Source organism: Muntiacus reevesi, chromosome 4 (genome assembly GCF_963930625.1).
Source record: "Muntiacus reevesi chromosome 4, mMunRee1.1, whole genome shotgun sequence".
NCBI classification, from domain to species: domain Eukaryota; kingdom Metazoa; phylum Chordata; class Mammalia; order Artiodactyla; family Cervidae; genus Muntiacus; species Muntiacus reevesi.
This window is the reverse complement of record NC_089252.1, coordinates 114,090,089-114,116,858: the sequence shown is the minus strand read 5'-3', so window position 1 is coordinate 114,116,858 and position 26,770 is coordinate 114,090,089. Positions and strand designations below refer to the sequence as shown.

At 52.6% G+C, this 26,770-nt stretch overlaps 1 protein-coding gene across 3 annotated transcripts in view; it reads left to right on the top strand.

Annotated features, from left to right (window-relative positions):
* The window catches only part of IFT122 (intraflagellar transport 122), a 65,534-nt gene that overhangs the window by 9,269 nt on the left and 29,495 nt on the right, over positions 1 to 26,770 (top strand). For 2 of the 3 annotated variants that reach the window (XM_065933938.1, XM_065933939.1), the window contains exons 4-14: positions 2,748 to 2,826; positions 4,600 to 4,676; positions 7,232 to 7,298; positions 8,479 to 8,625; positions 11,822 to 11,897; positions 14,530 to 14,721; positions 14,880 to 15,018; positions 16,188 to 16,390; positions 17,863 to 18,000; positions 20,240 to 20,404; positions 23,667 to 23,864. In XM_065933938.1, coding sequence (XP_065790010.1) covers positions 2,748 to 2,826; positions 4,600 to 4,676; positions 7,232 to 7,298; positions 8,479 to 8,625; positions 11,822 to 11,897; positions 14,530 to 14,721; positions 14,880 to 15,018; positions 16,188 to 16,390; positions 17,863 to 18,000; positions 20,240 to 20,404; positions 23,667 to 23,864 — 1,481 coding nt within the window. Of the gene's footprint in view, positions 1 to 2,747; positions 2,827 to 4,599; positions 4,677 to 7,231; positions 7,299 to 8,478; positions 8,626 to 9,698; positions 9,876 to 11,821; positions 11,898 to 14,529; positions 14,722 to 14,879; positions 15,019 to 16,187; positions 16,391 to 17,862; positions 18,001 to 20,239; positions 20,405 to 23,666; positions 23,865 to 26,770 lie in introns of all 3 variants that reach the window. The other variant, XM_065933940.1, reaches the window with a different exon arrangement.

The following is a 26,770-nucleotide window of genomic DNA, read 5'->3' as shown; positions in this document are numbered from 1 at the left end:
AAAGTGAACTCAGCGGTGTGATGATTCTTTTTCTCCATCACTTAGAGCTGCGTGGATACGGGAGGGGCAGAGCAAGTGGAGAGGGGGGTTTTACCAGAGTGGTAGGTTTACGGGCTCGTCTTGAAGATGAAGTACGAGGGCAGGGGCAGAGGATGTCTGCAAAAGAGTGATCATCTACATTGACCTTGAACTGTTGCTGAGTCATAGGGGAGAGAGGATCACAGGGCTGAGGGGCAGTGGAGAGGGAGGTTTAAGTGGAGTTGAAGGGTCATTGGAATTAGGGCACCAGGTGGGGTGAGGAAGTAGAGAGGTGGTCCTCACACCAGCTGCATGAAACTGATGTGGAGAGTTAAAGTAAATCCGTGCTTCCCCAGCTGGGCGTCGTCTGGGGGAGGAGCATGGGCTTTGGGATGAGACAGTTCCAAGCCCAAAAGCTCTGTGAGGTGGACGTGGTGGTTGACTCTCTGAGTCTCACCTTCCTCCTGTGTCACGTGGACCTAGGATTAGAGACGGACCTCTGTGACCGCTGCTGGGAGGGTGCAGGACCAGGGGCGCAGGGTGCGGATGGACCGTGATCTTTCAGGCTCCAGGGTTTTCACTTCCTTTAGATGACGGACCTCTTTGAGAATCTGATGAAAGCTACAGATCCCTCTCTAGAAAAATGCACATACTGCATGTGTACGTGCCATTTCATGCACCCAGCGTTAGCCTGACCTAGTCCATCCTCTTCACGTTAGACCTGCATAATGACCGAGCGAAGTCACGTGAGTTCCTGTCACGTGACAGCAGGTTCGCGGCAGAGACAGTGCTGGCTCTTGCCTGGTAGTCAGGTGTGCTGTCCCGTGGTAGTCCTGTTTTTTATATGTCAAGTTCTCAGTAATAACAGGGGGTGACGTGTGAGGTCTCAGAATTTATAAGTCTAGGGCCTCTGGCCTGCGGCACCGTGATGGCCCTTGGGGATGTCAGAGCAAGCTCTGCAATCAGGGGCACTTGTCAGTGTTTTGCAGAGTCCTGTCACACGTGTCATCTCACTTGATCTCCCAGTAGCCTGGGAGATCAGCCTGAAGCAGGCAGGGAAGGGGTGAGAAGATAGGCTTGGAGCCATTACACTCCAGTGCTCTTGCCTGGAGATCCCATGGACAGAGGAGCTGGCAGGCCACGGCCCACAGGACCACAAGGGGTCGGCCACGACGGAAGCGACTTAGCGAGTCACAGGAGACTTGGCAGAGCCGGGCCTGACCGGGCCCTCTGACTGCGGAGCCCGCGTTCTTCCCAGTGCCTCATGCCGCCCCTCGTAACACCTGGGTAGTGATAACAAAGTCCCCCTTGGTTCTAGAAGTAAAGATACACTGAATTATGGTTTTGCTCTTTAAAATATGATGATTTCGCTTGTTTCTGGTTTCTCCCTTAAGTTTACTAAATACTTAATAAGCAGCCATGATACAGAGGTGTGTGAGAACTAGTTTTATTTCCTCAGGGAAAGCGATACACGATAATGTGAGGAAGTGATAGTGATAACAGTAGCTGATTTTGTTCAGCATCGATCCCAGGCCAGGCCCAGTCCTAAGCGCTGTAATCTCACTGCCTCCTCACAGCAGCCGGGAGGTAAACACCGTTGTTGCTTCCACTTTTCCGATGAGGAAACGAGGGCCTGGAGGTGCCCGGTGGCTCCTGCCAGGTCCTGCAGCTGGCGGGTGACGTCAGGGGGAATTCCCACGCAGACTGAGCCCAGAGCCCTCTCTCCCTCCCCTGCCGCCTGCCGGGCTGGGGGAGCAGCGACGGGAAGAAGAGACAGAGGCCCTTCTCTGACTGAGTATTTGTAGCGGGGCCACCCAGCCAAAGTAGTGTGAGAGTGAAAGCCTCACCTGGCCTCATTGGCTTGAAGCCTTTCCTTGGGACAGGGAGCAGGGTCTTGATGTGGCCTTGAAGCCCCAGGAGATCCCTCCATGACCCACCTCGCCCTTTGCCCGTGATGGTCCAGGCTGGCTGCTCTCAGCCTGCCAGATGTGCAGTGTTTTCCTGCCTCAGGGTCTTTGTACATCTGTTTGACCCATATGGATGGGCCTTTCTGCTCTCTTTGCACCCGGCTAGGCTTTGGTCAACCTTCAGGTCTTTTCTTTTGTTTGTTTTTCCTAATAATTATATTTATTTATTTTTGCCTGTGCCGGGTCTTTGTTGCCCTGTGGGCTTAGTTGCCCTGCGGCGTGTGAGATCTTCCCAGATCATGGATCGAACCCAGGTCTCCTACATTGGCAGGCGGGTTCTTATCCAATGAACCATCAGGGAAGCCCTCAGCCTCCACGTCTTAATGAATGATCCCATTCTCAGAGAAGCCTCCATCACTGAAATGAGGTCCCCATGTATTCTCTTTCATAGAGCTGCTTTTTTTTTCTCTCCACATTGTGTTTGAATTGGATTAATTTAACTTAATGCCTGCTTTACCCACCAGACAAACTCTATGAAGGTAGGGATCACGTATGCTTGAATCATGACTCAATTCTGAGCGTAGGACGTGATGCTGGCTTGCGACAGGCTCTCCATACATCTCCGTTAGTGCCAGACAGAACTGGAAATGAACTCAAACTTCCTGACTCCAAAGTGCTGCCACCCAGCACTGATAAGAAGGGTTGCAGAAGCAACTGATACTTCCTAGGGGCCTTAAAGAAGCAGCTTTCTAAGAAATACTGTCTGCAAAATGCCAGCCTGAAGAAATGTGAAATTTATTTTCTTTTTAAAAACGCTTTCAGGCAAACGCTTTGCTTCTGGATCGGCTGACAAAAGCGTTATAATCTGGACGTCAAAATTGGAAGGCATTCTGAAGTACACGTAAGTGATCGTTTAGGTGCACGGTATCATTACTTGGCCTCTTATTGAGCAACTGAAGCACAAACCCCTTAGAAAAGACATCAGGAAGGACTTTTTTACTTGCAATTGAAGTTCAGTTGTGGGACTGTGTGCTGAGAAGGTTGGGGAGTGAGTTAGTGAGGGCGCAGTCTTGAGCTCTGCTGGCCTGGCTGGCACTGGGTGGTGCTTCTGTGTAGCTCAGTTCAGTTAGTCTAACGTTGCACATTCTACCCCACCCCCCGGCCCCCTCCAGTGTCCCCACCTCAGGGAAGGACCCCACATCCACCCAGGGTGGCCAGCCCGAAACTTGGGCTCCGTGTGCTCCAGGCCTCTCTCTGTGCCGAGGCTCTGCTCACCCTCTGCAGATCTCAGACGTGGCTTCTTCTGCAAAGCCTTCCCTGCCCCTCTAGCCTCCGTCGGGTCTCCTTCATGGCATTTTTCACAGCTGTACTTTTATTTTGGGGGGTGGGGTTCGTGCTGGGTGGCAAGCTGGATCTTAGTTCCCCCACCAGGGATCCAGCCCGGGCCCCCTGCAGTGGAAGCGTGGAGTCCTAACCACTGGACCGCCAGGCGAGTCCCTCACAGCTGTAGTTTTACACTTACCCTGATGACTGATCTATTCCTCCCATCAGCCTGGAGGCCCCATGGGGGCAGACACTGCCTGTGTTTTGTTCACCGTGTGTCTCTGGTGCCGGTGCCTTGCCTGGCCCATTGTAGGTACTTGACAAGTGATGGTTTTCTTTTGAATTGGGGTGGAATACACATAACATGCAGTTTGCCATCCTGAGCATTTTTAACTGTGCGGGTCAGTGGTGCTAACTAAGTACATCCATGTTGTTGTGCAGTGAACCTCCGGGCTTCTCTGCATCTCGCAAAACTGAGACTCCTCACCTAAAAACAACCACCTCCATCCCCCTTCCCCAGCCCTGGGCACCGCAGTTCTACTCTCTGTGAATTTGACTCCTCTGGGTACCTCATATGCGTGGAATCCTACGGTATTTGTCCTTCTGTGACTGGTTCATTTCACCGAGCCTAATGTCCTCCAGGTTTATCCGTGCTGTAGCATGTGTCAGAATCCCCGTACGTTTTAATGCTGAATAACACCCTAGTGTGTCTACAGACCATATTTTGTTTATCCATTCATCTGTTGCTGATGGGCCTTTGGGTTGCTTCCACCTCTTGGCTGGTTGGAATAATGCTGCTATGAGCATGGGTGTACAGATCAACATTTGAATGAGTGAATAAATGAATGAAGTAGGTCACGAGTGGAGTAGACCTGAAGGTGAGGCGCCACGCGTGGGACACGGCTCCCTCAGCCTTCACGGCCATCTCAGGTGTTTCCAGGTCTTGGCCTATGACAGTATCTTCATTGTACCTGCACCCTGTGTCAGTGAATGTGTTTCCAGGCCTCCACAGAGCATAAGAGGAATGGCCATTCATACGGCGCTTCCAGTGCGCCTGGCAAGGGGCTTTCCGTCATTCTCTTACCAGCTGACAGCCCAGAGCCGTTCAGCGCGTTTACCTTGGAGGAGGTGGCTGGCCTGGTGGGTGGGTAACGTGTAGAGAGGAAGATGGTAGCTGAGAGGCACCCGAGGAGGGGGGGGTTCACCCCCGTGCTTTTCCCTGGCCGCTTGCAGCAGAGCTCCTGGTGCGGAGTAGAGAGGCTGTCTGTGGGCCCGTCATTACGGCCTGCTGCTGGAGCCACTGCAGCGTTTGTGGTCTGCCGTGTAATCATCTGCAGTTGTTTACTTCCAGGCACAATGACTCCATCCAGTGTGTCTCCTACAACCCCATCACCCACCAGCTGGCATCCTGTTCCTCCAGCGACATCGGTAGGTGCTAGTTCCCAGCGTCTCGTCCTGGAATGACTGGAAGTTGGGAAAAAGTGCTGGAATCCATCCAGAATGTGGCGACGAGTCAGTGCGCCTTCTTCTCCCTTCAGTGGCTGAGGGGAGGCTGAGAATTGTCTTTAAAATTGTGTAGAAACCAAAGGAGTGAATGAGGTCATTGAGTCTGGTCAGAAATGGGTGAGTAAGACGGCAGTTTGGGAGAAGGCCCTGGGAAGGGAGGTGGGGAGAGGAACGGGAGAGCCCTGGCGAGATTGGCGTTGCTGCCTCTGAGAGGGGACAGTCCAGTTGTCCCCACCTCCGTGTCCCCCAGCATCCGTGTGCAGCGCGTCCCCCTGTACTCGTTCCGTGGTTGTGGCTGTCCTCCCCGAGGAGCACACCCGCCCCGCACACGGCCCTGGTGGGGTCCCGGCATAGAGCAGAGGCCGGGCGAGCGGGTGGAGGCTTGCAGGTTCAAGGTCCAGTCTGGCTTTCAGTTCGTCAGTGCTGTTTTCCTTGCTGGGAGATAATGTGTACACAGAGCAGCCATCACTGAAGTCAGGGAACAAGGGATCTGACTCCTCTGTTTCCCTTCCTGACCCAAAGTGAACGTGTTCTTTCCGTCCACTGATAGAGTTCAGAGGTTCAAAAGAGAGGATGTGATTGAAAGCACGTTGTGTACATAAAAGGGGAAGGGACTGTCATTAATGAAAAATTTAGCACTTTCTCCATGTGAGGCACTGGTCTGGGTGCTTACTTTTGGACTGAAAAAGACCAAGTAGAAATCCTGCCCTCAAAGAGCTTGTGGTCGGGGGCAGGTAGGGAGGTCGAATTTGTAAAAATACACTATGAAGTAATAATATTTGTTGAGCGTTGGTGACGTGGTGGGCGCTGAGTGTGTGTATGTGTGCTCAGTTGCTGAGTCATGTCTGACGGTTTGCCACCCCATGGAGTGTAGCTCGCCAGGCTCCTCTGTCCATGGGATTGTCCAGGCAAGAAAACGGGAGTGGGTTGCCTTTTCCTCCTCCAGGGGATCTTCCCGCCCCAGGGATCAAACTTGCGTCTCTTACATCTCCAACACTGGCAGGCAGATTCTTTACCACCGAGCCTCCAGGGAAGGCCAGTAGGCACCGTGCCAAGGGTTAAATGAGTTCTTGTGTGAGCTCTGTGACAACCCTGAGGTCAGGTAGCATTCTCATCCTTGCTGTGCCGATGAAACAGAACTGGGGCTCAGGGTGGTCCAGTGACGTGCCTGAGGTCGCCCTGCTGGTAAGGGACAGACCCAGGCCACATGATTGCATCTAGCGCCTGCTCCGGACAGCGCTCCCGAGAGGCCCTGGAGGGTGCGGTGAGGGGAGACGGCTGGAGCACAGACGGAAATGCTGGAGGATGCCTTCCAGTGCCGGAGACCAGGGAGGCAAATTGCTGGATGTTGCATCTTGCCCTGCAAATGTATTTCTGCCCTAGATTTTCTTTCTTGGCCGTGCTTTGTGGCCCAGACCCAGAGCAGAATTTGGTGGTGTTGCCTAGACATAGACCTGTTGTGCGGCACTGAGTCAGTGGCAGGAGGGAGCAAGTCCAAGGCAACCAGTATGCGGGGACAGGGCACGGCCCGGAAAGCCTAGGAGCGGAGGCTGGATTTTTAGGAGGCTTCATTCCTTACTTTGACCTCTAAGTTGTATCCTGGTTACAGTGTAGTAACTATGAAAGTTACCATTTCTTTGAGTTAAAGGTTGGCTAGAAGTTCACCAATGTCTCTTCCTTTCTTTTTTACTTTTGAAGTAGTTATAGACTCACAGTGAGCTGCAGGGATAGTAGAGAGGTCTCAGGTACCCTTCCTCCTCTCTCCGCTGTGGATACGTCTTATGTAACTGTCGTACAAGATCACGATCAGGAGGCTGGCCTGGCGCAGTGTGTGTGTGTATAGTTGTGTCATGTCATCACCTCTGTCGGTGACCATCACCACACAGATGCTCCTTATCATCAGCTTCCCCATCTCCTGTCGGCTTCCCCGGTGGCGCTAGTGGTAAAGAAGTCGCCTGCCAGTGCAGGAGACACAGGAGACTTGGATTCGATCCCTGGGTCAGGAAGATCCCCTGGAGGAGGAAATGGCAACCCACTCCAGTACTTTTGCCTGGAAAATTCCATGGACAGAGGAGCCTGGTGGGCTACAACCCAGGGGTTGAACGTAACTAACACTTTCTTCCCCATCTCCTATTATAGCTAACGCCTTGTGCCTGGTAACCATTAATCTGTTATTCTCTATATGAGATGGGCTCATACAGCATATGACTTTTTGTGGTTGACTTTTTAAACTCAGCATGAAACCCTAGAGATCCATCTGAGTTGTAGCATGTGTCAGTACCTTGTTCCTCTTGGTTGCTGAGTAATATTCCAACCACCGATGCAATGGACATGAACTTGGGCAAACTTCGGGAGATGGTGAGGGACAGGGAGGCCTGGTCTGCTGGAGTCCGTGGGCTCACAAAGAATCGGACACAACTTAGTGACTGAACAACAACAATAGTCCAACCCGTCTCTCGTCTTATTTTGTGTTGAAGGCTTATGGTCTCCTGAGCAGAAGTCTGTCTCTAAGCACAAATCCAGCAGCAAGATCACCTGCTGCAGGTAGGTTAAGGGGCCGCTCTGAGGGTGGTTTTCTGTTCCCCTGCCCTTCAGACAGACGCAGAATGTGGTTAGTTCACACAGTAGAGAAGGTCTCCTGCTTCCTAGTTGGTCTGGGCCCCATGTTTCCTCTCTTCTCTCGTGGTCTCCTTGGTGGGAAGAACCCGTGTCTTTGTGGAGCGAAAGAGCACTGCAGGTGGCTTTTGGCAGTTGTCTAGCAGCAGGTGTCCCTGCCTCAGGCCGTGCTCAGCAGACTCTGGGGGCACGGAGCTGGCCTTGTCTAGGTGGCACAGCGCTGGAGGAAGCACAGGCTTTGACGTTAGATCTGGATTCAGATCCAGGTTCAGCAGCTGACAGGCTCTGTGACCTCAGGAGGTTCCTCATTTGATAAATGGGAATTAAGATGATAAAAAGAAAAGAAAATATACTAAAAAAAAAAAGAAATTTGATGTTTGCAATAACATGTAACACTTCAATATATGGAGTCATTCACTCACATTTTTTAATTTTAAGCTACAATAAGTGCTTTTTCCAAGCATCAGGATATTCTCATTTTAGAACAGAGTTGGAGGTTTTTAATGAAGAAGAATCAGTTGTTTGTAAAACATAGAGAAATGAAAAATGTATTTCCATTTTGTATGTGAGGAAAAAGAAAAAGACGCCGTCTTGATGGGGCTGTTGTGAAATGCACATGAGGTAGTGAGTTGAACGCAAGTGGCTCCTGCAGATGGTAGATGCTCCCAAAGGGTGGCTGTGCTTGCCAGCGGCTTCTCAGCGCAGCCTTCCTTTCGTTCAGCAGCTGGCAGACACCTGTCCGGGAGACTGGCAGTAACCGAGATGCGGGTCCTGTGCTCAGGGGGCTCTGGAGGTGGGAGGAGGCTGACACAGAGAGCAGGGGGTAGGCCCGCCCCGCCAGCGGCGCAGGCGGAGCTCAGGGCACTTGTGGCGGCGCCGACAGAGACCGTGGGCGCCCAGAGGAAGGTGTTGCCGCCTTCATGTCTTGCCCTCCGCGCTGGGAAGCAGTGGGACTCCCAAGTGTGGCCCCCTGAGCTTTACTTCAGGGCCCAGGTGCATCCGGCCGTGGCTGCCTCATCAGGCGGTCTGAAGCCGGGCCCCACCCTCACTGCTTTCACCTGCGTGTTCCCTTTCCCCGTCCCACACCCTCTGGCGGTTGTCTGAACAGCTGGACCAACGACGGGCAGTACCTGGCGCTGGGGATGTTCAACGGGGTCGTCAGCATCCGCAACAAGAGCGGCGAGGAGAAGGTGAAGATAGAGCGGCCGGGGGGCTCCCTCGCCCCCATCTGGTCCATCTGCTGGAACCCGTCCAGGTGACTGCTCCACCGCCCTCCTCCACCCTCCTGCTCCTCCACCATCCTCCTCCTCGGTCAGGAGCCCTAGGAAGCCCTTTCTCAGCACGCTGGGTTCTTTCTCTCCTCACGAAGGCTCCCTAATTCAAAGACTTCTCAGCCCATGTGACTGATCCGTTTTGGAACCTGTTCCATTTGAATGGAATTTTTAAAAAGCCCATCTTGAGTTTTGGAATGCATCCCAGAAATATAGCTGAGCAGATGAGCTATCTAGGCCAGCCCAGAGTGTGTATGTGTGACAGAGAGAGTGTGTATGCATGTGACACAGGAGAGCCACTCCGTTTGAATCAGTAACTCACCTCTGTGCTGTGGCTTTAGGTCTTTTCCCCTTTTCAGTTCTTCCCTCCAAGTCCGAACAGAACACGTGCTTTTTCATGAGCCCTTTTTGCCTTTTCTTTTTTTTCCCTTTTTGCCTTTTCATGAGCATTTTTTGCTGCCCTTGGCCCCCCAAATGTCAGTATTAAGTATAAATATCCCCAAAGCCTACAGTTCCACAAACAAGTGGCATCTACCTTCTCCAACCTTATGCACATTTTCTTTTACTATGCTCATGTGATTTTGATGGGGGCCTAATAGCTTTAGATCTCCTTGTATAATCCTGTAACATTATTAAGCCACCACTATTCCCCACAGAGTCCTCTGAAGGTAAAGGACTTAATTGTTTACCAGCCCAATGTCATTTTAAAGGTGGGACCTACTTGATTTAGAAGGCTGTTTAATCTCACGGCCTTTCTGACATCAGATGATTATGCTGCTTCTTGAATAATTTGGTCCAACCCAGGGCTGTGGCATGCATGTCTGATGGCTTCAGAGCCCATTAGCCTACCCCAGAGTTCCTGCTGTTTGCTTTTTGTGGCCACAGATGACTCTGTGGCTTTGGGGGCCCATTTTTAATTCATGAGACGCAGGATGCCTGTGTACCTGGTCGCTGTCCTCTTCCGGGCAGGGGGCAGGGGCTCCTTGACAGGCCTTGAAATTAATAGCCCTAGTGCAGTTCTAGGCAATGCGATTGAACAAGCCCTTACCGTCTGCAGCCGATGGGAGAATTTCTGGATGAACATAGAGATGGAGGATGCAGAGGAAGTCACTGTCAGCAGATACTTTCAGGAAATCCCTTCCAGTCTGAAGTCCGCAGTGTACAGTAGTCAGGGTAGTGAGGCAGAGGAGGACGAGCCTGAGGAAGAGGACGACAGTGCCGGGGACGACAGCCTGTGAGTGTGTCCCGAGGAGCCGAGCCCGTCCCAGAAGGGCCCGCCGCCAGCCTCGGCCGGCCAGGCTCCCTTCCCAAAGAGACCCGGGGGCGTTGTTGGCGCAGGCTCCTCCCGCCGGGGGGAGCACTCCCCTGAAGCTCGTGTGTGGGTCATAGGACTCTTCTTAGAGGAACTCTGGCAAACACTGAAAAGTCCAAAGGAGAAAGTTCAACTTTTCTGTAAAACCCCATCCCCAGTGGAAACCACGGTCGGCATCTTAAGTGTATTTCCCCTCAGTCTTCTAGCGCATTCATACTATGAACCAAACCATATCCTACTCCCTTTTTGTCCGCTTAGCATCACAGAGTGAACTCTTTACAGTAACATTTAGGGCTCCTTTGAAAAACGTGACGTTGAGCGCCTGCCCGTGTGCCCTGGCCTGGCTGTACCGTAGTTCATCAGACACCTTGCCTCTCACTGGACACCTCTTAGCCTGCTCCCACACCGCACCTCACCTTGCGTTTGCTAGGACACGCATCAGAGAGGAGCTCCCGCGTCTTACCCACAGTCCTCACGTCAAATCCTCGCTGTCCAGCCGTCCTTCCTCCTCTTCAGCCCAGATTACCTGTAGGGAAACCACTGCAGGCTGTGCTGTGGGAGCCGGGACATTCTGATTGACGAGTCCTAAGCTCGATCACTTCATCCAAACCGTTCTGTGGTGCCTGAACTTCCTTGGGAGAAGGTGGCAGACGGGGGCCAGGAAGGGAGGAGAGGGTGGGCTGCACGCCCCAACCTGTGTTCAGCCAGAGCAGACCCTGTAGTTACCAGCACAAGGTTTGTTTTGGTGAAGAGTCCCACTGCCCAGGCTTTGTGGCGGGGGGTGCTGAAAGGGGGAGAAAGGAGGTTGGAAACCACCCACCCAGCTCACGGAGGCTGAAGCCAACCCAGCGCTGTGCGAGGTCTCCCCAGGAGGGCTCGCCGCGGCCTGGGCCCCTGGGCCTGTTTGGGTGTCACTGCTGACCACACGGAGCTCACCTGTGGGCCCCTTCCGCCCCCCTCCAGCGTCGTCTCTGTCCCCTTGGCTCTCGACTCGTGCCCGTGCGAGTTGCCATCTTGTCACCCTTGCCTGGGTTTTGCTCATCGGGCTGCCCCGTGCTTTGCCTGAGTGTCTCATGGTGCTGTCAGATGACCCCAGGGCCCTGGGCTCAAAACACTGGGGTTAATGAAGAGGCAGCAACGTTAGGTGGGTTCAGGCCAGCGCCCGAACTCGGCTCCTGAGGAGCCCGATCCGCGCTTTGGCCGAGGAGGTTTCTCCTGTGCGGCTCCTGTAGCCGCAGTTCCAGGACGCTGATGCCAGTGGGCAGTCGGTTTCAGAGACAGCGGCTGGTCGTGGCAAGCCACCTTTCTTTCCTGCTAGGTCCAACCAGAAACCATTCCACCTGCGCAAGAACCCCAACTGCGAGGGAACCGAGCTTTGGGTGTTAGTTTCCTCTTGAGGAAGAGCAAGCAAGGTTCCCCTCTGTCCATTAAAAAAAGAATCAGACGATCCATGCCTTCCCACCGTCGAAGACACGTCTCTCCACCCCTCCCCACCTTGTGTAGTGTGTAAGAGAAAGCACGCTCGGATCTCCAACCCCGCTATGTTAGCTCTGCTTCCAGGAAGCTGTGACACCAGGGGTCTCAGCTCTTCACGGTGGCGATGGCCCCGCACCATGACCACCCGCATGGTAGGGCGTCCTGTCGGCATACAGATCCCGGGAGGGCTGACCTCACCTTCCCCTTCCCGCTGGACCGGTTGATGGGTAGGCCCACGTCACAGCCCTCTGGCCTCTGTCCTCCTGTCCGGCACTTGGCAGTCTGACCGCCTGACCAGGGCTTTCTCTTTCCTGTTGTTTGTTAAACCCTTCGGGCCACACTCAGCAGCAGGCCTTGGCCCCTCCTAACCTCTTTTGTCTTCTGTTGATTAGAGAGGAACGTAATGACATCCTGGCTGTAGCTGACTGGGGACAGAAGCTTTCCTTCTACCAACTGAGTGGAAAACAGGTATGCGGGTCTGTGCCAGCCCGGGGGAGGTACCGGTTTGGTCACGCCTGTTGGTTTTAGTCTGTTTCACGTTTGGAGATTGCATTATTAGTAACTGTTCATCATTTGTGTTAGCTCCTGTTCACTGAGCGTTTCCTATGACACCACGTTCTGGGCTCAGTGCTGTGCATTCTTTATCTCTTTTAATTCTTACAAAACTTTGCGAAGCCGGTACTCTGATGATCAACTTTTTACATTTATTGAGCCACACTGAAGGCATGTGGAATGTCCTCTTCTAGGGATAAAATCCAAGCCCTCTGCAGGGGAAGTGCGGAGTCTGAACCGCTGAACTGTCAGGAAAGTCTGATGGTCTGCTTTTTAGATATGAGCAGACAAGTCTCAGGGCAGTGGAATAAATATTATGCCCAAGGCCCTGCACTGCCAGTAAATGGTAGAACTGAAATGCAGCTTGGTCTGTAAAGTCTTTGTCTTAGTTGTGACCCTGCCTTCCTGTATTTGCTTTATTTACTCCACATTTATGAGCGGCTGCTAGGCTAGCCCTTCCGGCCTTGGGTGGGCAGGGAGACATGAGGATGTGTCCTGGAAGAGATGACACCTGGCGGAGAAGAAGGGGGACAGGACACCCTTGTCTAGCGCTGGGGTGCTGTGGAGAATGGCATGGAGGTTTGAAAGAGCGTGGGCCACTTGGGAAACTGTGAGAGGCTCATTTCGACAGAGCAGGATCTTGGGAACCAAGCTCAGGAGTGTGACCTTCACCCTAAAAGGAGAGGCGGCGCCGTCAGCAGTGACGAGGCAGCACACGGAGTGGGAGAGAAAGTTTTCAAGTCGTTTATCTGATAAGGGACTTGCATCTTAAATATGTGAAAAAACTTCAGTTCAATTGCTCAGTCGTGTATGACTCTTTGTGACTCCATGGACTGCAGCACGCCAGGCTTCCCTGTCCATCACCAGCTCCTGAAGCTTCTCAAACGCATGTCCTTTGTCAGTGATACCATCCAACATCTCATCCTCTGTCGTCCCCTTCTCCTGCCTTCAGTCTTTCCCAGCATCAGGGTCTTTTCAAATGAGTCATTTCTTTGCATTAGGTGGCCAGAGTATTGGAGTTTCAGCTTCCGCATCCATCCTTCCAATGCATATTCAGGACTGATTTCCTTTAGGGTTGACTGGTTGGATCTCCTTGCAGTCCATGGAACTCTCAAGAGTCTTCTCCGACACCACAGTTCAAAAGCATTGATTCTTCAGTGCTCAGCTTTTTCTTATAGTTCAACTCTCACATCCATACATCACTACTGGGAAAACCATAGCTTTGACTAGATGAAGCTTTGTTGGCAGAGTAATGTCTCTGCTTTTTAATATGCTGTCTAGGTTTGTCATAGCTTGAATTCCAAGGAGTAAAACACTCTTACAAGTCAATAATAAAAAGACAACTTAATTAAAAAATGGAAAAGGGATCCGAATGGACATTTTTTCAAACAAGAAATACATGTGGCCAAATAAGCAAATGAAAAGATGTTCAACATCATTAGCTACCAGGAAAATGCAAATCAAACTTACAATGAGACCCACTTCACACCCACTAGGATGGAGAAATTGGAACCCTTGTATACTACTGACAGGAATATAAAATGGTATACCCAACCTCTTTTTTAAGTAGTTACTAAAAGGTTAAATGCTAAGTTACTATATGACCCAGCAACTCTACTAGGTATCCATATCTAAGAAAGATGAAAGCATACATCTGCCCAAAAATTTGCACACAAGTGTTCATATCAGCCAGAAATAGAAAGAACCAAAATGTCCATCAACTGATGCATGGAAAAATAAAATGGGGAATACCCATACGATGGAACATCCTCAGCAGTGAAAAGGAGTGAAGTACTGCTGCATACTGCAGCAAGGGTGAAGCGGTCACAAAAGGCCACACGGTCTGTGTTTGCGTTTATGTGAAACGTCCAACATGGGCAGATCCGTAGACAGCAAGTAGATTCGTGGTTGCCAGGGGGTGGAAAGAGAGGGGAAACGGGACTGACTGCTAACAGGTACAGGGCTTCTTTTTGGGGTGTTGGAATTAGTGATTATGGTGTACACTTGACATGGGTGCATTGTATGGTGTGTGAAATACCTCAGTAAGGTTGTTCTAAAGAGAAATAGGATGAGTGTGGTTTCAGAATAAAGAACAGTTGTCGAAAAAGAATGGACTTAGTTTTGTGAAGTACTAAAAAAGGGAAGAAGGAGGGAAGGAAAAGAGAAGCCAAAAGAAAAAGAAATTTCCCTGAGGACTGAGGGAAATCCTGAAGCCACGCAAGGGCTGTGAGCTGTGAGCAGAGGGGGAGGCCTAGTGGGAGAAAGACCATCTGGGGTGTGGATTGGCTGCAGAGCTAAGCCACAGCCCTGGGGCCATTGGGTGGGACTCGGGGAGACTCCGGAGGGTTTGTCCTTGTGGAGGAGAGAGAGGTGTTGTAGAGGGCTGGGCTGTATTCATGATGGCATCAGTCACACCCGGAAGAATGCTGGCCAGCTCTCCCCAACCTTCCCAGCTCCCCGTGTAAAGGACGGAGGGAAAAGCCCTTGATCGTGTTGCAGTGATCTTGAATTCAGCGTGGATCTTCCTTGGTGTGTTCTCTTTGTTCAGATCGGGAAGGACCACTCCCTGAACTTTGACCCCTGCTGCATCAGCTACTTTACTAAAGGGGAGTACATTTTGCTGGGGGGGTCAGACAAGCAAGCGTCCCTTTTCACCAAGGACGGTGTGCGGCTCGGGGCCATTGGGGAGCAGACCTCGTGGGTGTGGACCTGTAAAGTGAAGCCCGACTCCAACTACGTGGTAAGAAGCGGGAGTTGGTTGGTTGGGGCACCACCCGAGCAGTCAGTGGACGTCGGCCGTGTTTAGCCAGTGAGATCGCTGACGTTTGTTCCTGGCAGGCCGGTGGGAACGGTCTGTCTCCACAGCAGGCTGAGAACTGATGCGCCCGCTCTCCGCAGGTGGTCGGCTGCCAGGACGGCACCATTTCCTTCTACCAGCTGATTTTCAGCACGGTCCACGGGCTCTACAAGGACCGCTACGCCTACAGGGACAGCATGACGGATGTCATTGTGCAGCACCTGATCACCGAGCAGAAAGGTGCGCGTAGAAAGGTGCGCGTGGCTGCGGCCCCTCTGCCCCCCAGATGCTGGGAAGAGGGGCAGGCTGACAGGGCTGCTCACAGGGCACAGGAGACGGTGGGGCGTGTTGCTCCTTGGTGTTCCGGACACATGTTGGACCACTGGGTCTTGCTGTTTTGTGTGGTGGGAGCGTGGAGAGGGTATAGATGTCTTTGAAGCAATAAACCCTCTCTCCAAAAAAAAAAAAATGTGCAGCTAATACTAAGGAGAAGTGGACTGTCTGGCTAAGGGAGGGCAGCATATAACAAGTCAGAGCCGGGGGCTGGGGGACCTGCGTGGGTCTCTGTGGACCTGTGTCCTCTCCGACCACAGTCCCTTCTGGGGTGCTTCTCCCTGGCTCTGTGTCCACTCACCTCCTAGTGGGTGCTCCCCCCAGAGAGAAGGGGGCAGTGGGTTGCACGGGCTTGGTCAGAAAGCCAGGGTTCCAGGCCTCGGGAAGCCAGTCCCTTCCTCTGTCCACTCAAGTGGCCATGCTGGTTCAGTGGGCTGAGAACCTGCTTATTTCAAGGGCATTTGTTTGCAGGTGTCCCGGCCACAGCGCACCGCGGGGGCCTGTGTGTGGGGGTCCAGGTCGAGGGGTGTCTTACAGAGTCGGGTGGCATCCTCTGGTCCCCTGCCTGGGAGCACCTCTGATTGAAGACTCCAGCTGAGATGCTTAGGGTGCACCCGGCCGGGCAGTTCCCCGCCATCCTTGCTGAGGGACTTTCTCCACCTGTAGCGCGAGCGTGAGACCCTGCTGTGTGCCAGAGACTGCCTTCGGCTCCCTGTTGGCCAGAGTGCTGGGTGGCAAGTGTCCGGAGCTGTGGGCAGTTACCCAGACGTGTTCCTGATCATCAGGGGCTATTAGTGCCATTCAGAGGAGATTTATCTTCAGCAAGTGATGGTAGCACAAAGACTTTCACTTTGCAGACTCAGATGTAAGCTCGGGGCCACAAAGATTGTATGCAACTCAGTGTTTAGCAGAGTTGATTGTGTATTAGACACTCTGTAAAGGTTTTTTGATGAGTGTGTCTCCTTTAATTGCCACTAGCATTAAGTAAATGATGGCTTTTAATTTCTCTGCCTTCTCCCTTACCTAATAGCCTCTTGTTCGAGCTGGTTGTTTTTTTTTTTCCTCCTCTTTGACAGTTCGGATTAAATGCAAAGAACTTGTCAAGAAAATTGCCATCTACAAGAATCGATTAGCGATCCAGCTGCCTGAAAAGATCCTCGTCTACGAGCTGTACTCTGAGGACCCGCTGGACATGCGCTACCGGGTGAAGGAGAAGATTGCCAGGAAGTTCGAGTGCAACCTCCTGGTGGTGTGTGCCAACCACATCATCCTCTGTCAGGTGGGCGGCAGTGGCACGGGGGGCGGGCTGCATCCGCTTCATCCTCCCGCCGGGAGCGGGGCACCCACCTCCCGGCTCCAGAGCTGGTTGCTAGAAGAAAGCTCTTATCCATCAAGCTCAGTGGCTGTTGCTTTCACGCTTGTTGGCATCTGGACAGGTCAGACCCTACCAGAAAACCATGGGCCGTAAACTGGAGAACACGGGGCCTACCCTGTTGGTCTTCCCCGGTGGTGCTGGTGGTAAAGATCCCGCCTGCCCACACAAGAGACACATGTAAGAGACACGGGTTCGACCCCTGGGTCGGGAAGATCTCTTGGTGAAGGAAATGGCAACCCACTCCAGTAATCTTTTCTGGAAAATCCCATGGACAGAGGAGCCTGGCAGACTACAGTCCACGGGGTTGCAGAGTCGACTGAGCCCTGTTGGCCCAGTGCAGAGTGGACTCTGCACTCTCGCTGCTGAGGGCCGGGGTTCAATCCCAGGGAGGGGAACTAAGATCCTACAAGACTTGAGGCCAAAGACAAAAAAACTGAAAAACACATTTTTCTATTGCACAAAGCACTTTGTTGAACTGGGATTGTATATATTTCAATGACTTGAAGCATACATTGATATCCCACAAAACGAAGATCAAGGTCGTTTTGGTAGACGTATACACACAGAAATTTATGCTCACTTTCAGTTAAACAACAAAAAAATTTATGATATCAACTCAAAAGAGTAAAGGAAGTTTTTACTTCCTGAGAATTTTTTTGACAAAACAAGATTTGTCAACTTAGGGCTTCCTAGAAGATGTCTAGGTTGATGCCAGGAAGGTTTGGGAAGACAGTAAGAGAAGGCCAGCCCAGCCGCTTTCCTGGAAGTAGAGGTGGATTTGGTTTTGCGAAACTAGGCCTATTGGAAGTGATAAAATGAAAGAAATCCTTTAGGAATCACATATGTAAGATACTATTAAAAAAAAAAACTCTCTAAAAATCTCAGATTAAAGCAGTTGAGGGGTTGTTGTTGTTATTTAGTCACCAAGTCATGTCTGACTCTGTGACCCCCACAGCCTGTAGCCCACCAAGCCCCTCTATCCAGTGGGACCGTCCAGGCGAGAATACTAGAGTGGGTGGTCGTGCCCTCCTCCAGGGGATCTTCCTGACCCAGGAATCGAACCCGCGTCTGTTGTGTCACAGGTGGATTCTTTACCACTGAGCCACCTGGGAAGCCCAAGGGTAGGGTACCACAGGTTGTAGATGTGCCTCGGTGCTGCCCCTGGCTGTGGCTGCCCCGAGTCTGTTGAAGATGGAGGCTGGGCTGGGCTCCGCGGGGAAGGCTTGTATGAAGCTGCCAGGCCCAGGGTCTAGATGGGGTTCAGTGGGTACTGAGTGTGGAGGTAGTTTTCACCCTGCAGGCAAAGGCAGACCTCCTTGGGCACCCGGGCACGCCTGTCCTGCTGGCGCTCACTTGGAGCTGCGCTTGTTTTCTAGGAGAGGCGGCTGCAGTGCCTGTCCTTCCGCGGCGTGAAGGAGCGGGAGTGGCAGATGGAGTCTCTCATTCGCTACATTAAGGTGATCGGCGGCCCCCCAGGAAGGGAGGGTCTGTTGGTCGGCCTGAAGAACGGACAGGTGAGTGCGCCCTCGCGTCTCCCATTAGGCCAGTCATCTGCAGGCAGACACGGGCAACCAGACTAGTGGTGACCCCGAGGTGGGTTCCCGGGCAAGAAAAGGGCTCCCCCGCCACACCCCACCCCTTGCCCCACAGGCATGTTGGAGGGCAGCCCAGGATCCTGTTTTATGGGGACAGTGTCAAGCCAAAGCCGCTGTGGCCTCCAATCAGCATTCCACGTTCTGGCAGAGCTGGCTCTGCAGTCTCTGGGCTGCCATGGAGGCTTCGTGGATTTAAGGTCACCCAGGAGATGGGAGACTTATTGGAGATTCAGTTTCAGTGTCTTCACAGAGAGGGAGACGGAGCTCATTCCTTAGATCAGATGCCTATTAGAGCAGTGAATGGATCAAGTAATGTGTTCTAGCTTGCACCTCAGAGGGTGTTAGTCCTCAGGCTGTTACCAGGTGTTTCAAGGAAAATGGGCCCTATGCTCAAATAGAGGTGGAAAATCTAGGTTACAAAAAGTTGAACAGACGTGTGTGTGTTCTTTGCGCAAAAGAAGAAAGTTCTAAGTGGGTTACATGGAAATTTGAAAGGGAAAATATAACTGCATAAGCCTGAGAGCCAAGCTGTCTAGCAGATGGCTGTGGTTGAGCCTTCTGAGGCCTTTCCTGGGGCTGAAAGTCATAGGGGATGAGATTAGCATAGGCTGCAGAGTGTCAGCACCACAGTGAAGGAGCGCTGGCTTCTTCCTTGTCAACTGTCGCTTCCAGTGCAAGACTGGAGAGCTTGGGCTCTGTGGGCAGGTGATCCTGGGGCCGTGTGCATGCTTAGCAGCTCACGAGCTGTGTGATCCGGGCCAGTGCCTGCACCTCTCTGAGGCTCAGACTTTAAAATGAGATTCCCACATGGCTCACCCGCAGGTTTCGCAGCCCATGTTTCATAGGACTGTCAAACACAGTCAATAAATAGTAGTTGTTAACATCCTCATCCTCACCATCCTCCTCACCCTCCTCACCATCCTCCTCACCCTCCTCACTATCCTCACCATCCTCCTCTCCATCCTCACCACTCTCCTCACCATCCTCCCCATCTTCCTCACCATCTTCCTCTCCATCCTCACCATCATCACCATCATCCTCACCATCCTCCTCTCCATCCTCACCGTCATCCTCACTATTCTCACCATCATCCTTACCATCCTTGCCATCATCCTTACCATCTTCACCATCATCCTCACCATCCTCCTCGCCATTGTCCTCACTTTACCAATCTTACCATCATCCTCACTATCCTCACCATCCTCCTCCTCATCGTCCTCACCATCCTCCTCACCATCATCCTCACCATCCTCCTCGCCATCCTCCTCACCATCCTCACCATCGTCCTCACCGTCATCCTCACCATCCTCACCATCATCTTCACCATCATCCTTGCCGTCCTCCTCACCATCCTCACCATCGTCCTCACCATCCTCCTCAGCATCATCCTCACCATCCTCGTTGTCATCCCATCATCCTCACCATCCTATCATCTGCACCACCCTACTCACCGTCCTCACCATCGTCCTCACCACCCTCACTATCATCCTCACCATTGTCCTCAACATCATCCTTGCCATTCTCACCATGTTCCTCTCTATCCTCCCCATCCTCCTCCCCATCCTCCTCCCCATCCTCCTCGCCATCCTCCTCGCCATCCTCCTCGCCATCCTCCTCTCCATCCTCCCCATCCTCTCGCCATCCTCCCCATCATCCTCAACCATCTTTCCCATCATCCTTCCTATCATTTTCCTCAGCATCCTCACCTTTCTCACCATCCTCCTCCCCATCCTCCTCCCCATCCTCCCCATCCTCCTCCCCATCCTCATCATCCTCACCATCACCCTCTTCTTGCTGTGGTTACACCAGAAGTCTGTCACTGTTTACAGGAGCCTTTTCCTGTATGAGTTTGTGACTCAGCTCTTGCTCTGTGCTGGCTTCTAATCCTTCATTCTGGGTGATGTTGTTGACTGTCCCCAGTCAAGCAGACATTCGAGTGAGCCGGTCGTGTCTCGGGGCCTGTCTTTACTTAGGCAGCCTCTGAGGACCACACTCAGGTCCCCTGTGGGGAACCCCCACTCCCTCTCCTCATCTCGTGCAGAGCCTCTGGTGCAGTTAGTGGCGATGGCGCCTGTAGAGCACGTGGGGTTCCAGCAACCTGCCGGTGTTCCAGGGTGTTGTAGCCATGGTTACACTTTCCCCTCTGAAATTTTGCCAGATCCTCAAGATCTTCGTGGACAATCTCTTCGCCATCATCCTGCTGAAGCAGGCCACCGCCGTGCGCTGCCTGGACATGAGTGCCTCCCGCAACAAGTTGGCCGTGGTGGATGAGAACGACATGTGCTTGGTGTACGACATCCACACCAAGGAGCTGCTCTTCCAGGTGACCCCGCAGTGCCCAGGACAGGGTCCTCGGGCTAGAGACCCTCCCCTCGCTTCCCAGCCCCGCAGGAGGGGCTCTGGGGGAGCAGGGAGGTGCAGAAGCACAGAGTCTGAGAGCCCTGGCCCAGCCCGCCCCTCATACACGAGCTGCAGAAGCTGGGTGAGCGCTGTGGGTGTTGGTTTCCACACTGGGAAGATGGGCAAGTTACACCTTTCTTATAAGATTACTGTGAGCAGTAAATGAGTAATAGTAAGTCTCGGTGGGGCCCGTGTGGGCTCTCTGTACATCTGAAGAAGCAGAAAAGTCTGCTTCTCACGGACCGGAGGCCTGCCTGTATCTGCGATTGCCCTGAGACACAGTCAGGGAACAGGATCAGTTTTGTCACCTGAAAGGGGTTGGGGCGGTGGGGGGAGTCCTCCCTCAGCCTTTTCACAGGGATGCCCTGGAGCAGGCAGATGTGGAGTGTTTGGGGGAATAGGCACTGCTTACACAACGCCTAGGCCGGAGGAAGTGTCAGCAGAGAAAAGGGCCCACAGGCTCCATGCCCAGTGCTGGCTGGCTTTCTGCTGGACTGGGCGCTGCGCTTTGCCTCTTGAGGCCTTTGTAGGTGGTCAAGGCCGTTTGCCTGAAGCGAGTTCCGCGCAGAGCTGAACCCTCCCCTGACTGGCTTCCTCAGCTGCTGCAGCTTTCCCTGTGTGGTGGGCAGAGTGAGGTCCCTTCATCAGGGCTCTCTGTCCTCAGCAGCGGCATTAACACGGCAGAGGGGTGCTGCCTCGGGTTGGGAAGGGGATGCCTGGCTACCGCTGGGCTGAGGCGGCTCTGTCATAGCTACTCGCACCCATCACTGGGAGCCAGAGTGGTTTCGAGGAAAGAAAGCGCACAAGGTTTATCTTCAGACAGAGCTGCCTCCACCTCCTGTTTTCATCACTCACTGTGCGCTCTCGAGCAAGTCAGTGGCCATCTCTGAGCCTCCACTGCTCTTTACCTCTAAAATGAAACTGGTACTTGCCCCCTGACAGAATTGCTGCAGGGTTAAACAACGTGCCATAGAACCTAGCTCAGCGCCTGGCACAGAAGAGGGCCCTCAGCATTATTCTCTTCTCCCCAGACTCAATACCCATGGCTGGAGGTGTTACTAGGTTAGCAGGGCCCCAGTTGTGAATCTGCAGCTGAGGCTCAACAGGAGTGGAAGAGCCTGTGTCCTTCCCAGCCCTGCTGAGGCCAGGGGAGGTAATTCTCTAAGTTGCCAAGAGACACGAATGTTCTCAGCTATCTGTTTCTCCTCTCTGCTGCCCCGGCCCCCTGCAAAGGAAAACACTTACATTGTTTTTTACTCATTATGAAAGTAATCCATGTTCACTATAAACATTATAATGTTTGTATGTTATAAACTCAGTCATTATAACAGGTTCTAGCAGAAAAGTATGAACATCTACTGGTCCCTGGGGCTCCAGAGCTGAGCAGAAAACTTTGGGGGGAAGTGAAGGGCGGGGGTGCCTCCTGGGGTGACTGTAGTTTAGTTGTTCAGTTGCTAAGTTATGTCCAACTCTCTGTGATCCCACGGACTGCAGCACGCCAGGCTTCCCTGTCCTTCACCGTCTCTTGGAGTTTACTCAAACTCAGGTCCTTTGATTCAGTGATGCCATCCAACCATCTCATCCTCTGTCGACCCTTCTCCTCCTGCCCTCAATCTGTCCAGCCTCCAGGTCTTTTTCCAGTGAGTTGGCTCTTCGCATCAGATGGCCAAAGCATTGGAGCTTCAGTCTCTCTAATGAATATTTAGGGTTGATTTCATTTAGTATTGACTAGTTGGATCTCCCTGCTTTCCAAGGGACTCTCAAGAGTCTTCTCCAACAGCACAGTTCGAAAGCATCAATTCTTTGGCGCTCAGCCTTCTTTATGGCCCAACTCTCACATCCATACGTGACCACTGGAGAAACCATAGCTTTGACTACATGGACCTTTGTCGGCAAAATAATGTCTCTGCTTTTTAATATGCTGTCTAGGTTGGTCATAGCTTTTCTTCCAAGTAGCAAGTGTTGTTTAATTTCATGGCTGCAGTCACCATCTGCAGTGATTTTGGAGCCCAAGAAAGTAAAATCTCTCACTGTTTCCATTGTTTCCCCATCTATTTGCCATGAAGTGATGGGACCAGATGCTATGATCTTAGTTTTTTGAATGTTGAGTTTTAAGCTGACTTTTTCACTCTCCTCTTTCACCTTTATCAGAAGGCTCTTTAGTTCCTCTTCACTTTCTTCCTTTTGAGTGGAATCATCTGCATATCTGAGGTTGTTGATATTTGTCTCAGCAGTTTTGATTCCAGCTTGTGCTTCATCCAGCCTGGCCTTTTGTATGATGTACTCTGCATGTGAGTTAAATAAGCAAAGTGACAATATAGAGCCCTGATGCACTCCTTTCCCAATTTAGAACCAGTCTGTTGTTGTAAGTCCAGTTCTAACTGTTGCTTCTTGACCTGCATACAGGTTTCTCAGGGGACAGGTAAGGTGGTCTGGTATTCCTGTCTCTTTAAGAATTTTCTACAGTTTGTTGTGATCCACAGGCTTTAGCGTAGTGCATGAAGCAGAAGTAGATGTTTTCCCTCAATTCTCCTGCCTTTTCTGTGATCCAGCAGATGTTGGCAATTTGACCTTTGGTTTCTCTGCATTTTCCAAGTCCAGCTCGTACATTTTAAAGTTCTTTGTTCATGTACTGTTGAAACTTAGCTTGAAGGATTTTACATGTGTGGATTGTCAGCGCAGAGACAATATATATTTTCTACTTTTAAAATAACTCACTGTTCTCTTTCTTATTATAAAAAACAATAGACATTCATGACCAAAAGGAAATTTGAGGCAAAGAAAAAAATGTAGAAAATAAAAAATTACCCACAATCTCAGCTACCCCCAAACAATCAGTGGTAATTGTTTGGGATCTATCCCTTTAAATCTTCTTCCATGACTAGCTTTGTTTATTCATTCTTTAATAGAACTAGATGCCACTTGGCTGATTTTCTCACTTCCTATGTGATGATTAATCTTCGGGGATAATTTTTTCAGAAGCGATGCTTACCTGAAGAATTCCAGCACACGCAGTGCAGAGAGGAGCTTGCCCCTCCTCTGTGCTATCCATTTTGTGTCTGATCCCTTCTCTCCAACCTTCCCTCTAACCCGTGTTAGCAGCTTAGTGTGATTCAGGCTTTAGGGAGCCAGCCCCTGGCGGAGTGTAGGGCTGGAGCCGGCCCCTCGCCGTCCCTTGCCCGCAGGAGCCGAACGCCAACAGTGTGGCCTGGAACACCCAGTGTGAGGACATGCTCTGCTTCTCGGGCGGTGGCTACCTCAACATCAAGGCCAGCACCTTCCCGGTGCACCAGCAGAAGCTGCAGGGCTTCGTGGTCGGCTACAATGGCTCCAAGATCTTCTGCCTCCACGTCTTCTCCATGTCGGCCGTGGAGGTGCCACAGGTAGGCTGGCAGCCTGTCGGCCCCCAGCCGGGGCAGGGCCTAGGAGCCCGGGGCCGCCAGGGAGGGAGTGGAGAGGAGACAGGGTGGAGAGACGGGCGTGGCAGCCGCAGTCCAGCGGGAGGCGCTATGGACCTGGACCTGAGCCCCGTCTCCACCCTTCGCAGCCTGCGTGTCTGTGGGCAGGCAGCTCAGCCTCTCTGAGCCTCCATGCCTTTCTGACCGCCTTCCCGGGAGGGACAGGGAAGGTAGGACGGTCATCTGGTGGCAGACCGCGCTTCACTGAGACCTGTGCGTGCGACTTGTGAGGTCTTAGTTCCCCAGCCAGGGAGCCACCCTGGGCCCCGGCAGTGAAAGCGCTGACTCCTAATCACCGCTCTGCTCTGCTTAGTCGCTCGGTTGTGTCCGACGATGATATCCTTGTTACTTACTGTTACTTCCTGTGACCCCGTGGACCATGGCTCGCCAAGCTCCTCTGTCCATGGGATTCTCCAGGCAAGAATACTGGAGTGAGTACCCTTTCCCTTCTCCAAGGGATCTTCCCAACCCAGGGATGGAACCAGGATCTCCTGCATTGCAGGTGGATCCTTTACCAGCTGAGCTGCCAGGGAAACCATCTAATCACTGGACTCCAGGGAACTCCCGGGAATCACTCTTTTATTTATTTATTCACTTTTGGCTGTTCTGGGCCTTCATGGCTGCGTGAGCACTTCTCTAGTTGCGGCGAGCGAGGGCTGCTCTCTAACTGAGGCGCGGGGGCTTCTCTTGTTGCAGAACATGGGCTCCAGGGCATTTGAGCTTCAGTGGTTGCGGCTTCCAGGCTCTAGAGCACAAGCTCAATAGTTGGGGTTCACAGGCTTAGTTGCTTCTCAGCATCTGGGATCTTCCTGAACCAGGGATTGAACCCATGTCTCCTGCATTGGCAGGCAGATGCTTTACTACTGAGCCACCAGGGATGCCTCCTCCTGAGAGTCATCTTAAATATTGTAGAATGTATGCCCTAGACCATTTCTATATGTATATATAATAGACGCATGATACACACTTCTGAGTATATGATTTTATGTAAACATTTTGAAGCAAAAGTGGCACCATACTGTAAATACTGTTTTGTGATTTTTGTCTCTAAGTATTGCTCCTGTAGATGAAACCTCAGCTTTACCATATTTTCAGTGAATGCGGATTTTAAATAAGAGAGAGAGACTTGTAATCACCTCCCCTCACCTCCGTCTTCTAGTTAACCTAATTTTACATGTTTGCAGACCCATCACTTTGTAGGTGTTATTGGCCGTCACCTAGCAGTTGGGCTTTTCCACCCAGCGATCTACTGGAAACACGGCTCCACGTCAGTAAACATGCTTCTCTAGCATTCAGAATACTGAGGTGATTGTAGAGTCACACGTACTCGGAGGGAGTCAGACGGAGATCTTCTGTAACTCCTTGCTGAGGTGGCCGCACTGGTAGCCGTCTGCAGAACCGCCACACAGAATCTGTCGCCTGGGAAGCCGTGCGGCACCGGCACTTCCAGCTCACGAGGCCCAGTGTTGGGCTGCCCTTCGTTATAACCACACCGGCTTCCCGCCGCCCCACTGGTTTTTGTTTTTAATTTAATTACTTAATTTTTTCTGTCTGTGCGGGTCCTCGTCGCCGCGCAGGCTTTTCTTGAGTTGCGGAGAGCAGGGGCCAGTCTCTAGTTGGCAGTCCGTGGGCTTCGCATTCTGGGGGCTCCTCTTGTTGCGGGGCATGGGCCCTAGGGTGCGCGGGCCCGGCCGCCGTGGCTCCCGGGCTCTAGAGCACAGACAGGCTCAGCCGCCGTGGCGCGCGGCCTTAGTTGCTCTGCGGCACGTGGGGTCTTCCCAGGTCGGGGATGGAACCCCGTGTCTCCTGCCTTGGCAGGCGAATTCTTCACCACCGGTCCAGCGGGGAAGCCCCGCCCCCCGTTTCTGATGCTTGCTTTCTGTCTTGTCGCACAGTGTCCACGATGTACTCAGCCAGGTGGACAGTCATGCCGTTTACAGCTTCTTTGCTCCTGTGGGTGGCGGGCATCTTCCCAGCCAGGTCTTTGCACCAGTCGCTAGAGCTCACTGGTATACATTCCTCGGAGTGAAAACTGCTGGGTCAAAGGTCACAGTCATGTGGGGGATTTGTAGACATGTCTCCAGATCGCCCTTTGGCTGGGCTCTGTCCCTCTGCACCCCCTCCAGACGTCTCACCTTCACTCATGCTCCCTGCTTTGGCTTTGTTGTTTTTGCTGTGCCAGGAGGCATGTGACATCCTAGTCCCCCCGGCCAGGGATCAGACTCACACCCCCTGCCCTGGAAGTGCGGAGTCTCAACCACTGGACCACTAGGGAGGTCCCTTGGCTTCTTGTACAGGGCGGGGCTGGGGTCTGCTTCTCCCTCTAAACTGACGATGGTGCCCTTGTTACTTACTGCTTCGGGAATGAATAGAGCCTGACACAGGGCAATTATTCAGTACATGGTAGTGGAATTCAGATCTGAGGCAGAGGAGAGCGCAAACAAGAAAGCCAAAGAAAGGAGGGGAGAGATGGGGGGAATCGGGGCAGGAGGAGGGGCAAGAACTGCCCCCCCACCCCACCCCGCAGGACCGTTTCCCCACAGCCCTCGTCTGCCCCTCAGCCCGCGCCCTGGCCCCACAGCCGCTGGAAACTCAGCCTTCCTCCATCGAGCAGACAGGCCGAGCTGAGCGCGAGTTTTCCTCCAGTGCTGCCGCCCTGACCTCGAAGATAAAGGACAGTTCACTGCTCCCTGATTGTGGCCGGCCCAGAGGAGCTGGAGGGGCAGCCCTGGGCGCCTCTGCCAAGCCCTGCAGATTCAGGAGCCAGGGCCCCCGGGGCCGCACCAGGGCCGTCCTGCTGACGCAGCAGCTCGGAGCTGCCAGGGGTCAGG